Source organism: Poecile atricapillus, chromosome 10 (genome assembly GCF_030490865.1).
Source record: "Poecile atricapillus isolate bPoeAtr1 chromosome 10, bPoeAtr1.hap1, whole genome shotgun sequence".
Taxonomy (NCBI): Eukaryota; Metazoa; Chordata; class Aves; order Passeriformes; family Paridae; genus Poecile; species Poecile atricapillus.
The window spans coordinates 13030685-13044653 of NC_081258.1; the positions used below are offsets into that span (position 1 = coordinate 13030685).

General features: G+C 41.8%; 1 protein-coding gene across 1 annotated transcript in view; it reads left to right on the top strand.

Moving 5' to 3' along the window:
• Positions 1–13881, top strand: part of SMPD3 (sphingomyelin phosphodiesterase 3) — a 30457-nt gene extending 16576 nt beyond the window's left edge. The window contains exons 3-7 of the mRNA XM_058845516.1: positions 2335–2490; positions 6554–6643; positions 7471–7534; positions 12363–12525; positions 13309–13881. Of these exons, the coding sequence (XP_058701499.1) occupies positions 2335–2490; positions 6554–6643; positions 7471–7534; positions 12363–12525; positions 13309–13410 (575 nt within the window). The 3' untranslated portion in view covers positions 13411–13881. The remainder of the gene's footprint in view (positions 1–2334; positions 2491–6553; positions 6644–7470; positions 7535–12362; positions 12526–13308) is intronic.
• The last annotated feature ends 88 nt before the right edge of the window (positions 13882–13969 follow it).

The following is a 13969-nucleotide window of genomic DNA, read 5'->3' on the forward strand; positions in this document are numbered from 1 at the left end:
GAGATTTTACTGCATTCTTGTCAACAAGCACCATGCTTAAAAGTTGTCTTATGAGGAAACAATGGCAGGTCAGAAAACATACAGCCTAAGGAGAGGAGACAGGAGAGGAAGATTCAGATGCTGCAAAAGGAGGACAGTCCATGAATTTGAATGAGCTTCACCAGGAATGAGAAAGCTGGGACTTCTTCAGGAGGAGAGAGCTCTCTCCCAGGTGTAAATACCTGATGGGAGGGTGCAAGGAATGTGGGGGCAGCCTCTCCTCACTGGGTCCAGGAATGGGACAAGAGATGCTGGGCACAAGCTGAAATGCCATTTAAACACAGGAAAATGGTTCTTATTGCAAGGATGATGAGGCACCAGAACAGGCTACCCAGAGGTTATGGAGTCTCCAACTACAGAGATTTTCAAAACCTGACTGGACAACTGCTGTGGGTGATCCCTCCTTGTCAGAAGGCTGGGACTGGATGATCTGCAGAGGTGCCTTTCACAAGCTCATCCGTTCCATGACTCTGTGATTTCGCCCATCTTTAGCTAAGCAGGATGGATCTGTTAGTCACGAACACCTTTTGTAGTGAGTGTCACCTGCTCCAGGCTCTATTTATTCCATGTGACCTATTTCCTGTGCTTTTGTTTAGCTCCATCTTCACGGTGGGGCTTTCTTGTGCTGTCTTAGCAGGGGCTTTCCCGAGCTATGTGAGTAGGGTATAATGGGAACCTGAGGTACAAGTAACTAGAAGGTTACTGTAGGTTAAGGAATAGATATGGGAAACACATCTGCTTTTATATTACAGCTCAGCTGGTGAAGGTTTGTTAGGAGTAACACAAACAGAAGAAAAAGATCAGATTTTTTGCTGTTGGAATCACCTGCCTGAAGAGATGAGTCAATGTCAGAACCTACCTAAAACCCTCTTCTCCTAGTCATGGTCTTTTCAGTATTTAATTATTTAGCACTGTATCGAATAATCCCTGGTTGAACATTTCTGATTCTGTTTGTATTTAACTGCTGCTTTAACACCTCCCTGCTCACTCCTGCCCTGAGCTGATGTTGAAGTTCCAGCCTTTCACAGGGTAATAGTGATAGGAAGGTGAAGCCCTAGTGCTTGGAGCCTGTGTGTGCTAATGCAGTCACAGTGCCAATGCTGCAGAGCTCACTTTTTAAAAGTCTCTAAAGAGTTCTGGTGACAGCTGCAGTTGAGATGAGTGATTAATAAACTGTGAGAGTGCAGACTTAAATATTCACCATCTCCACAGTGGCCTCTGAAAGCAGCTCTGGACATACATAACTAAACAGATTTTACAAAGTAGTAAATTATGTTGAAGTAAATTTCTACTCAGACTAAATAATTTTGGGCTCACTGCTTTTCCTTCTGATTCTGGCATTTAAAAACACATCTTTTATTTTGGAGAAAATTAATGTTGTTCTCACTTGATTTATCTTTAAAAGTCTGAAACAAGCAGCTGGTAGCTGTTAACTCTAGGGACAGTGAAAACAAAACAAAAGGAAAGAAAATATGGTAAAGAATTGTTTCTAGAATGTATCTTTCTGCTCCTTTGTCCATATCAAAATGATTTGTTGTAATCATTGTAAGAGACAGACAGTAATCATTTTTTATTAGACTTCATGTCACCTGATGTGCTCAAAGTTAAGTGTGGCTAGTTGCTGTAATTAAAGAGCTGTTTTGTGTCAGATGGTTTCATTTGGCAACCAATCAATTTCATGTATATCAATCAATCTCCCTTCCATGTATAACTGGTGAAAAAAATCTGGGTCTTTATTTCTGAATTTCTGCCTACCAAAATCTGTACCTTTAAAAATATGAAAAAATACTTTCAGTTTAGGCATTCTCCTCTTGACTATAAATAAAACCCTTCCTCAGATGGACTACTACAGTATCAGTAAGCTGAATGTGCCACTGATGTATATTTACTATTTACACTTGATAAATCAAGTGATTTACCCTAGAACATACTGTCAAATTTTGTCTGAAGCAGGGTTTTAACTCTGAATTCTTGATTATAAATGTAGTGCATCAGATTCTCCTATGACAAGAAACATCATTGTTTTGGGTGGTTGTCTGCAGCACAGAGAACTTGTCTTCTGATTTCTTAAGTTGTGCCTGGTTCCAGAAGGAGAGAGTTAAAACCATCAAGAAGTGTGATTCCTAATGGAGTTCCTAACACACTCAGCACTGTGAGCTCACTTCTGGCCACACCATTTCTTATCTTGCAGCCTTTTTCTCAGGATGTCTGCCAATAACTCAGCAACTCATACATGGCTGAGTAACATTCTAACAGGAGGTCTTACTCCTTGTTTCGGTTGTTTGATTGCCACAGGAGACACTACTGTTCGATGTGAGCAACTGGATATGCTTCAAGATTGGCTGTCTGAATTCAGAAAATCTACCTCCTCCTCCAGTACAGCCAATCCAGAGGAGCTGGTGGCTTTTGATGTACTCTGTGGAGATCTCAACTTTGATAACTGCTCCTCTGGTAAGACAAGGTTTGCCTTTTCTTGGTGTCTACCAGTCCTGAAAATGAATAGGAATGTTTTTGAGCCCTGTGGGTTATAGCAGTATATGACAATATACTAAATTACGACTGGCTTTTGCTAGGAAAAACTTAATTGTGGCAGACACTTCTAAAATATGAATTTTGAGTGTGAGCTATTCACCTTGGCTCATCCCATGAGTTCTGTGGAATTATTAAGCATGATGAGTTTTAAGGCACAAAGAGCAATAACTGGTGACTTGTGGTAGCAATAATGAGGACAGATCCAGTGGTTTAGCTTTACTTGAATTAAGTAGGCATTTTACTGTGCAACAGTTTTAGTTACTGATGAGAGACATGTATGGGATTTTTGTGGAGAAAAAGTAGTAAATTCATGCAGTTAAAAATAATTTGGTACTGCATGTATACAGACATAGGAGACTAATGCTGCAGACAGAATTCAACATTGCTGAATCAGTCTTAGAAAAAAAATAACTCATGCTATGTACTTTTGAGGGTTTTTTTTGAAGAAAATTTGAAGAAATTTGTTTTTTCCTTTTAATTGGATGCTGAGGGTACTAGAAAAAGAACTCCACAAAACCATAATTAATGGGTGGTGAGTTCACAGAGATGGAAGCTTTTTCCTACCATGAATGCTGTGTAAAGTTGAATTGCTGCTGTGGAGTGCAGAGCATTGTGTCTGTGTCTCCTCTGTGGCTCCCTGCTCTGCCCAGCTCAGGCACCCAGCAGAGCTCCCTGCTGCCACATGGATCTGGGGCTGAGGGGACACAACTGAGATGGTGCCACACAGAGAGCACAGGACAGGTCTGGGGAGGGGGCTCATCACAGGGACACTGCCCTGGGGAGCTCAGGCTGCAGCATCCAAAGTGGGACTCAGCAATTCAGATCAGGGTTTGTGGAAGAACAGGTGAATTTGGCAACAGCACCTGGTTCTGTAGTCTTTATGAGAAGTCTCAGGTAACTGAGATAGAGAACAACAACTGTACTAGAAGTGATTTTAACAAAAAGCATTGTCTGATCTAAAAACCCCCAAACTGTTAACTCTAATCTCGTTACTTGTGTCAGACACTTGAAATGGAGGATTTTAGCAAAGCTTGGTGGAAAAGACCCCAGCCCTTCTCTCACTTGTTTCTAGCTCATATGCACAAACAGTAAATCCATCACAACTTTGGCTCTGGGGTAAACCCGGGATGGTCGGAGTGCTGGCCCGTGCTCTGACTGGTGGAGAGCAGCAGTAAGTGCCAATGGCTGCAGAGTGCTGCAGTCAGACAAACACATCTTAGGGTGAAGAATGATGCAGCAGGGGTAGTGAGTTTTTGAGGAAGTACAGGAAGGAAAGGGTCAAACACAGCTCCTCAGCTGCCCAAGCTGCCACACAGGCCAAGGAGGCTGCGGCAGTGCCAGGCAAGGGAGGCAGGAGCCGGGGACACGAATAGACACATCTGCTGTGATTTGACCATTTCACTTGCAGTATTGTTGGCTGGATGGAGTGGCCTGGAGGCAAAGGTGTCCATCAAGGAAATAAACAAGCTGCTGCAAACTAAATGGGAGACTGCCCAGTCAGATCACAAATGGAGAGTGAATGGGAGGAGAGGGAGATGGGAGTGAAGCTGTGAGGCAGAACATATGGTCAGGAGTCTCCACCTGGGAAGCATTGGCACTCTACCCAAGATCTTGCACAAGAAGCACAAAGCGTAATTAATGCAATTCTGAGCTGTCTTTTTAATGAAAAAGTAAAAATAACAATTTGCTTCTGCAAATAATAGTTGTAAACATTGCAACTACTGCTAAAGAGGATTGAAAAATGGGTTATAAAAATTAATTTTATCTTTGCTATCTCTGACGCTTATTTACATCACCCTCCCCTTTAAAATGCACCCAGCCTGGAAACTGGAATTAAGCTGGCTATTTAATTTTTTTCTTTTCAGATTGCTTTCTTTCCATATGTACTAAGTAGGATTAATGCAATGTTTTAAAGTTCTCCCTTTTTACATTACTCATTGTTTTAGGAACATTTGTTAGCATTATAGGTTAACTGAGTATCTAAAGTTTTTTTAAAGCAATAATCAGCTTCCTTTAATTCTCTTTGTGATTTTCTGTATCCTTTCCCACTCCACAGACTGATACAACAGCTAATTAATGTTTCAGTGAATACCAAGCTTCTATTCTTAGTTATATTGACAGTACAGTTTTCAAATGTCTTTAGGTCCATGAGTGACCTTATGCTTATGACAAATTTTCTGCAACTCAGTGTTCCCCTCCAGCTTTACAGAACATTATGGCAACATTTGTACAGGGAATTCACACTCAGTGGGAATGTTATCAGAAAGGTACTTACTGTCACGTTGCTTTGGACTGACTTGTGTAAATGTAACATTTTAATTATGTTTGTAAACCTTTCAGCATAAGAAAGAAAGCCTTCCAATCAGATAGGCAAAGTTTTGTGTCATCAGCTGTGACTTGTCATGGTCAGCCCCACGGTTGTAAATTAATATTTTTTTAATCTATCTTGGTTTTGAGGGAGATTCTGTAGACATATGATACAACAAGGGAAAACTTGGAGAAATGAAAAATGGCAAAATTTTAATCTTCTATTTTTTCATAAACATTAAACAAACCAACTGGCTGCTCAGACAGAAAGAGTGATTCTCTGTGTCACCCACGTGGCAGAGCTTAGGGAGGGTCAGCCCTCCAGTCATCTGCCACAACTTCAGGATTCCCTAAAAATTAGTTTTTCAATCTCCTTGCAGTTCTGAGGATGTTCTCAAGACTGAGAGCTAGCTGGAAAGATGTCATGAGACAGATGAACTGTCAGCCAGCTGTCCTAAAGACTCTGAATAACAAAATGGCAAACGAGCCAACAGCTGTGGGCACAGCACTGCTTCTCTCCACCTTTTTGTTCAGCAAGAGATCAGCAGCTTCTTCCTTGGCAAGACCAGTGTTTTACATGAGGAGATTTGATGTGATCCTTGATGTGTGGGCTGGGGTCTGTCAAGAGGCACAGCTCACAGTTCAGAGTTTTGCGTTGGACTTTATTTCCCATTTTCACACCTGCTCTTGGCATAGACAGTGACAAATACACAACAGCAGCAGCTCCAAACTCAGGTGAATATTGTCCCAAGAGAGAGACTTCAGGTGTTGCTCAGATGTTCTAGCCTTGTAAAGGGTGCAAGTGCTGTGAGGAAGTTCTCAGGAGCTGTTTGCAGTTTCTTTGCCATTTAACAGCAGAACTGTAGCTGTTTGTTTCCCGGCTTTGGTGATTGTGTTGATAAGCAGCACACACAGAACTGGAACTTGCTGGTTTGCTCAGGGCCTGAAACGCTGGTGTGTGCAGTTTTGTGGGATATCTTACCAAGTGATCATAGCACCTTGATTTGCTGTATGCTTTCAATGCAAGGAGCACAGTAGCAACTAGGAAGAATTTAATTTAAAGTTTGATAGGTCATGCTGATTATGTTTAGAATGGCTTTAACGCTGTAGATAACATCCCACACAAATTATCAATTGCCCATCCTTTCTCTTATCTGTTATAGCTTGGAAAACATTCAGTCAGTGAATTCTTCTGAGGCAAAGAAAGCATAAGGTTTTATCTTCAAACTTGCTGAGATATGTAAATATGCCCACAAACAGGCATTTCCTTTGCCATTGGGAAGCCAGCCCAGCTCTCCTCTGGGTGTTCTATCTCAACAAGAGTTTCGTACTGTGTAAGCAAACAGTGATAATAGCAGAGGGAAGAGATACACTGGAAAACTTTAAGCTTAGAGCTAAAAATTACAAAAATATTTTCCATTGAAAAGACTTTTTAAGAAAGCATAGGAAAGCACTTTTAATAACAAGCATTTGCTGGAATTTCTGACTGAGGCAAGACCCTGCTGTGCAGTAAAGCTGTGGCTGAAGTGACTCAAATGAAACCTATGGATTTAGGATTCTGCTCCTGAGGAGAAATGAGGGCTTGGTGTTGCTCTTGTGGCAGAACACACAGCTGTGCACAGGTTCACAGCCAGGAGCTGATGTGCCTTTTCTTGGGGCTGTTCTTTCCCTGCAGAGGACAAGCTGGAGCAGCAGCATTCTCTGTTTACACACTACAAAGACCCGTGTCGAGTTGGTCCTGGGGACGATAAGCCTTGGGCAATCGGTAAGACCTTCTCTAGCTCAGTGTGGGAACACCTCCCTGTCTGTCACCCACAGCCAGCTCTAAGCAGCAGCTGCTTCAGCTGACCAGCAGTTACACTTTGGTGGAGGACAAACATTTATAAGGGGTATTTCCATACCATAAATTTTATAGACCTTAACAATATCTTGTGGAATGCTAATTAAGAACCAAACAGAGATCTTGAACTGCAGTCCACATTCTAGAAGTCATGCATCAAGCTACCTGAATTCCTTCCCCATATATTCTATTTTTAAAATAATTTCTAGATTGTTTGATGGGGAAGGTAGCCAAATTTTTGTTTCTGTACTTTGTGCATGCAGTGAAAGCCTGCAGCTTCTGCTCAGTGTTCCATTTGGTGCTCAGTAAATACTGTCAGTGAGGATGCAACAAAGCAAATCAACTCTACGAATTTGTAAGGTTTGTATAATAAAAGATTTCCTGGAACTCTGAGATATTAATACCTGGTAAGACTCAGTTGAACTTGCTGAAATTTTAGAGCAGGAATTAATACTTTCTCCAGAGGAGCTTTAATAACTGTGAAGATACTAAAGATAAGTAGAACCTTTTAATAATGAGGTTTTATTCTGTGGTAAGAGAAAAACAAATTAGAGTCATGGGGGCTGAGAGAGTGGAAGTGTGGAGACATTTGCAAGGTGTCAGGCAGAAGGGAGGTCTGGAGAGAGAAGTGAACACACTGTGCTCTCAGAGCAGTTCCCCTCTCTCCCACACACTTGTGCCTCTGCAAGTTTCCCAAGAGGCACATCCCAGGAGCTATGCTGGGACACTCACATCTCCCTTTCTGTTCACAGGTACCCTGTTGGATCCTGAAGGATTATATGATGAAGAAGTGTGCACCCCAGATAACCTGCAGAAGTATGCAATTCCTAACCTTTCCACGTGTTTTAGACAGTTCTGTAACAAGCAAGTTCATTGCTTGCTGCTTAACATTTCAGATGTTCAGACTGAGAGGTATTTTATGGACTGAAAACAAACCAAATCATCAAAGGGATGTTTGGGGAAGAGGATAAAAGGGTCAGGAAAAGAGGTTCTCTAAGTCAAATAGGGTTGGCTTCAGTGGGTGAAGAGATGAGAGCAGCTGCAGGCAGCTCTGTACAGTGTCTTTTGTACATTTTAGAGCAGCACTTAATGAATGTGGTGATCCTTTTGTCACCTTCTCTACCATGAAGGCGAGTTTACTGTGCTAAATAAATACCTCAGCCTCATGGCTAACTATAAAAGATATTCTAATTATGCACTATCAAAATATATTATAGAGGTAAAGTTAATTAAATTGAGAAGTCATCCCAGAAGTTTCTGTTGACACACATAATGGAAATGGTACATTATAGAAAGTTGATGCTGCAGTTACTCACCAAGCACAGTACACTCCATGGCATAGATGGACACTTGGTTTAATGTATTGAGGCCACACCCTGAAGTTTTCTTTCAGTTTTGACTAAAGACATTGAATTCTAGACATCAGGTTTGGCTTTAGTTTACATTAAAAATAAAAATTTTTTACAGCAAACCCTTCTTTGCACATTTGAGAGATTACAAAATTCCCAGACATTTCTATTCACATGTTAAAAACATAACTTCCGTACATGTGAAAGGGATTTTTGGAAAGCAAAATTAAGGTAATTTGGTCCTACAATCAAGTTTGCTACTGCAAATCTGTACGTGGGTGTAACATTACATTTTATGCCTCCAAGAGCAGGCTTGGAGAATTTAAAAAAAAACCAAAACAAAACCCAACCCCCTTCATCCCCTAAGGAAACCAAACCAAGTCAAAAACAAACAAACAAAAGAAACAAAACCCAAACAAACCCTGTGTTTTAAAGTGGCCTTTTCAGACAATGTGGCACAGAATTCCTTTTGGGGTATTATGGTTTATTCCCTGAAGAGCTACTTCTGTTCAGCAATTATGTTCCACTGACAAATACATGACTGATTAAATAGGGAGCCATCAAATAATCAATAACAAATTAAGAATACTACTTCTGCTACCTCTGGGTATGCACAGCACCTCTGTGTGTGACAACTGGAAAACAGCCCTGAGTGCTAGAAATAGAATATACATAAGGTTTCTTATGTATAGGTGTGCTAAGAGTGGCTTTCAGCTTTCTGCAATGTGTTATAGTTCTTTTGCACTGATGAGATCAGTCTCTATGAGACTGTAATTTCCCCTGGCTCTGTCTGCAGCTCTGCAGGGAGACAGGGCTCTGCATGTGTGCATTGTGTGGAGGAGCTCATGCACTGGAGAAGCCATGGTTTCCATGAGAGGCAGAAGGACTGGCAAACAGGGAATTGCAGAGAAATTCAGGGAAGTTTAAATCAATTAATGGAATCTGGTCTTTAAAGACATTTAAATGTTAAATAGTACAGTGGCTGTGAGGGACTATCTAGGTAACAAATACTGTTCATATACACAGCAAACCAGGGTACTGCCTAGAATTGATCCATTCTCAAATTTTTCAAAAATAAATCTTGATAAAGCTTTAAAGACATTTAAATTGGCAATGTCAGCTATCCAGAGAATTATTTCTTCGTCAGCATTCTTCTCTGGTTTATAAATAAAATTATTTCACATTACTAAAATAAATAGGCCATAAAAGCAGCAGAACAACTCATTCTTAACTGTCTCTTTTGTGTTAAGGGCAGTGTACGTTAAACATCAGACTAGAACAACAGACTTAGTACAAATAATGAGCAAGTCATATTTATAATTATCAAACAATTAATTAGCAAGATGTAACAACCTGGTCCCTGCCACAGTCCTGGAAGACACACAAGCTTCTGCTCAGAAGAGCTTCAAGAAATGCACACAAATAATCCCATCTGACAGATGATTGCCATCTTTAAGTTAAGCACTGGAATAAGGCCATTTTTATCTCTGAACCCTGACCAGAGGACGGCCGAAGAGAGCACATGCCAGCACAACTAAGAAAAAATTTGAATGCAATTTTTTCCAGTCTCCTCTGCTGGACAGAGGCTCACAGTTCTGGGCTAAAGACTTCAGTAGCAGTGAGAAAAGTCTTCCTTAGCTCAGGTGCTTCTGGCCAGAATGAGAGATGGTCCCTCAAGGTTTGGGATGAGGGAGTTTTTCTTTATGGCTCCCTTGCAGTCACTGCTCTTGGTGCTCCTTTGCTCGCTGCTGCTGGGTCAGCACCACACAACCAACAGAGGGCTTTCACACTCCAGCTCTGGGGAGTTTGGGACTGAAGCCCTGTCAGGGAAAAACAAAGTTCAGATTATTTTATCCTCCCTTTCTTTGTAACCTATGGATCAAGACAGTTATTCTGATAAAACTGAGGTTTAGTTGTGCATCTCAGTCATGATTAGAAATGTTCCCTCAAATTGTCATTGTTTAACTGCCAGCACGGCAGAGGCAGCTGTCCTGTACTGGTGTCAGCTTCCTGGAGAGACAAACAGCACTCCCCTGTGCACAGAGAGGTGCAAGTTCTCAGCAGCAGCACATGCATACACATTTACAATTTGCTTCCCTCGAGTATTTGAAATTAATATTCCCTTCCATGAGCACTTGTGCAGGTTAAGTGAATACCCAACACTCACAGAGTTTTTAAGACATAACTGAAGCTGAAACAAGTTCATATTTTAAATTAATGCAAATAATATTTTTTGCAGTAGTGCTGCAGAGCTAATCAGCAGTTTCTTCTATTTTGTTACTTAATTAGCTTTACCAAATATAAATACAATTTTTGAAAGAGGTCAGTACCATCAAAGAACTTGCTTCCTTGAACCTAGAAAAACAACTAAGGAAGTGAATCATTTGCAAGAGCTCTTTGGAGAATCAAAATGGGGTGCAGACAGTAAGCTAATTTAATGTGAGTTATTATTAAAACAAAGCAACACAAAAAAGAAAGTTTACTTTCATAAACTAATTACAATAAGCTCTCAGAACCTTCAATACCTCAAGAGGTAAGTCCAAAGAGGGGAGTAAGAAAAGTTCTGATCAAATGACTCAGACTTTTGTCATTGTTATCTGTTGCAGCACATTAAGTGCATCTCAATTGTATCAATTGACCTGAATTTAGAGATCATAACACTACTGAGACCTAATCAGCTGTAGCCAGTGCTGGGTCCCATTTGCCACCATTCAGGTCCTTCCAAAACCCCAAAATTTGACAAAGCAACCATCTGAATCTCACACATTAAAACATACCACGAGTGCTTGTCCCTTGTTTTTTCCCCATTCTGTACTCTCACATGTATGCATTAAAAAAATTCCTGAACCCAGCCCCATAAAACCCATCTAAGTCAAGTCTTAAAACCCGGGTGCTCAAAAATATCTTACTTTTTTTTTCCCCAAGGTGAAATTAAAGGCTTTGTGCCTGCCAGGACCCAAGTTCATGGCTCAGTGTTTCTCCTGCAAATGTTGATGATGCAACTCTTACAAGGGAAACCATAGAACTGTGAGCTCAGGTTTTAGCACGTGAGTAAAGGAAGGAGATTTTTGAGGAGGTGGTTTTGAAAGTTTGTGTTTTAAGGCAGATACAGCAAAACCACAGCCTGAGCAGCCCTTCTCTGTGTGGGCTGTGCCACTCACCCCTGCTGGATTTGATGTCACCCTGTGCACAAACCCCGCCGCAGGCAGGTCCCAGTCCAGCTTTTGCTCGCACGGCTGGGGCTGCTCCTCTCAGTGCTCCTTTGGCAGAGCTTTTAAATAGAACACAAGAGGTTAAAAAAAAGTTTCCTTCAAAATCCAGCACAACAGCAAAACAACACAGAACAGCACAGGTTTACTGGAAAAACAGTGACAGGGACCCTTGTGGGGTACCTGGTCCAAGGTCATGTTTGAAGCTGGGCTCAGTTCAAAGTTAGATTGAGTTGCTCAGGGCCTTAACAGTCTTCTGTTTAAAACCTACAGGTAATGTGTAGGCACCCCAAATTAGTATTTTAATGGGAGAGCAGCATTTTATTTCCTTGAACACAAGACTGGTACCTAGAAAACCAATTCTCAGTTTTGAGTGCTTCTGTATGTGGGCTTGGGCTGGGTAATCTTGCAAGGTGGGGACACTGCTAACACACCTGCTGAGTAAATCCTCCATGTGGAGGAGTTTGCAGTGTCACATACAGGAATCAAGTAAATGAAGCTGTAATTTCTAGTGAAGGAAGAGCTTGGGGTCCAAGACACAGTAATCTGATGCTGAAACCTGCTCAAAACCACCCACCATGTGCCCAGATGTGTGTTCTTGCACCCATACCCTGTCCCTAAAGCTGGATGTTGTCATTTCAGGAGTTGCTCTGATCTGAATGGAGAGGTTTGTATCAAAGTGATCAGGTTTGTACTAAAGCAATCCAAGAAACAACTTCCTCCTCTGCCAGTTTCAGCAACATTGGAAATTGGAAAAACAGAGGGGCTCTGAGCTGCCTTACATTACTGATAGCAGGTTCCCCTCTCAGTGCTTGTTCTCCTGGCTTCAAGGGAGCTCAAGGACAGCACCAGTGATACCAAGCCTGCCATGAGGCTTTAAGAGCACTGTCAGCAGTTAGAGCAGCCTCATACTGGAAATCACATTTGGAGAAAGATGTGCTTTGCAGATTTAACAGTCCTTTGGGACTGGGATTATCCTTACCAGGGATTTGGAGAGAACCTTGGGTAAAGCTTAAATGGCCAGGATGTGCAAACATTTAAACATTTAAACTTGTTTTGGTGTTTGTTTTTTTTTTAATGAAATAGGGTGCTGGAAAGTGAAGAAGGAAGGAAAGGATACTTAGTCTTTCCCACCAGCAAGAACCACAGTTCCAGTCAGAAGGGGAGGAAGGCATCACTGAAGGGAAATGGGAGGAGGATTGACTATATGCTCTACACAGAAGAAGGTCTCTACCTGGAATGGAAAGTGGTGAGTTTCAGAGCTGCCAAAAAGGCTGTAACTTGCACAACACATTTCTCTGAATAGCACTGCAGCCTGTTCTGCTTGGATTAACACTCACTCCTAGGAGAATCTGCTGCTTTGCTATTTTCCACTTCTGCATGCAGGTACCATGTTTGTAAAGCTACTACATAACAAAGTTGACTTTGAGGATTCCAGCAGCAGCACTGGTAGGTGTACTGCTCTTCTAAAACAACCAACCAACCTTGATTTCACTCCTTTCAAGCTTTTTCCTGTTTTGCCTGATGTTTTTCCCTTGCCTGCAATCTGAGTATTTTAAATCTTTTTAAGTGTCTGAATGTTCTCTTATGCCTATATAAACCTACCTAAGTTACAACTCTGCAATATGCAGGCAGAAGCTGCCATGAGCTACCCAGAGGGAGAACTTGTAGGGCACAGTCTGCTTCCTAGTGTAGGGCCTTGCCTTGTACAGAGTTCCATGATGAAAACAAGGAGCTCATTCACATCTATTTAACATAGCCTGCACATGGATCACCTACTGCAGCACTGCAGATGACTCCATCTGGAACAACACAGATGTTACTGTAAACAGAAAGAAAAGGTACAACAGATTTCATCCAGCATGCAGCACACTGCCTGCCCTGAGTGGCAGTTCCACATTAGCCCAGCCAAACCAGGCTGATCCCACACCTCTGTAACACACTGAGGTAGTTCAAAGAAGCTGAGTTCTGATGTGCAGAATGACAGACTGATTTTCCAGCTCCTTATCTTTCTTTTGTTCTCCTTCTGCAGGAAGTGGAAGAGTTCAGCTTTATTACCCAGTTGGCAGGCCTGACAGACCACCTACCGGTAGCAATGCGTCTCATGGTGTCTACGGGAGAGGATGATCCTTAAAACTGACCAGCTCTGAGAGATTAGAAGAGGGAAACATGAATGATATTTCAAAAATATCAGAGGATAAGAATGAACTATTCTGGTGCCACGTTAGGAAAGATGACCAGACCTGACCTGGGCTACTCCCAGAAAGTACCAACAATGTGGATCTAAAAAGGGAAGAAGTGGAAGGGGCTGTGGCCAAAAGCCAGTCACAAGTGGCTCAGGCAACAGGGCAGGCCTGTACTACAATGCTTTCACTGTGGACCGAACGGAACCAAGATGGAAGTCCTAATTCCTTCTGAACCAGTGCCATTCTTACTAAAACATGTTTTTATACTAATATATAGCACAATTTAGTTTGTACTTAGTCTGTGAGTTAGTGCTGCTCAATGGTTTTTTGCATCATTTCTTTGTCTAACTACGAAGCTGCAGCTTTTTCTCTTTCTTTAGCCTGTGACAGTTGTAGTTCGTGCTTGCAGCAGCCGCATGCGCCCGCACTGCATGCACCGGAGAGAAACCGGGCAGAGAAACCTGGCAACGACAGCAGGGAAGGGAGGGCACAAAGCAGGCCCAGCCA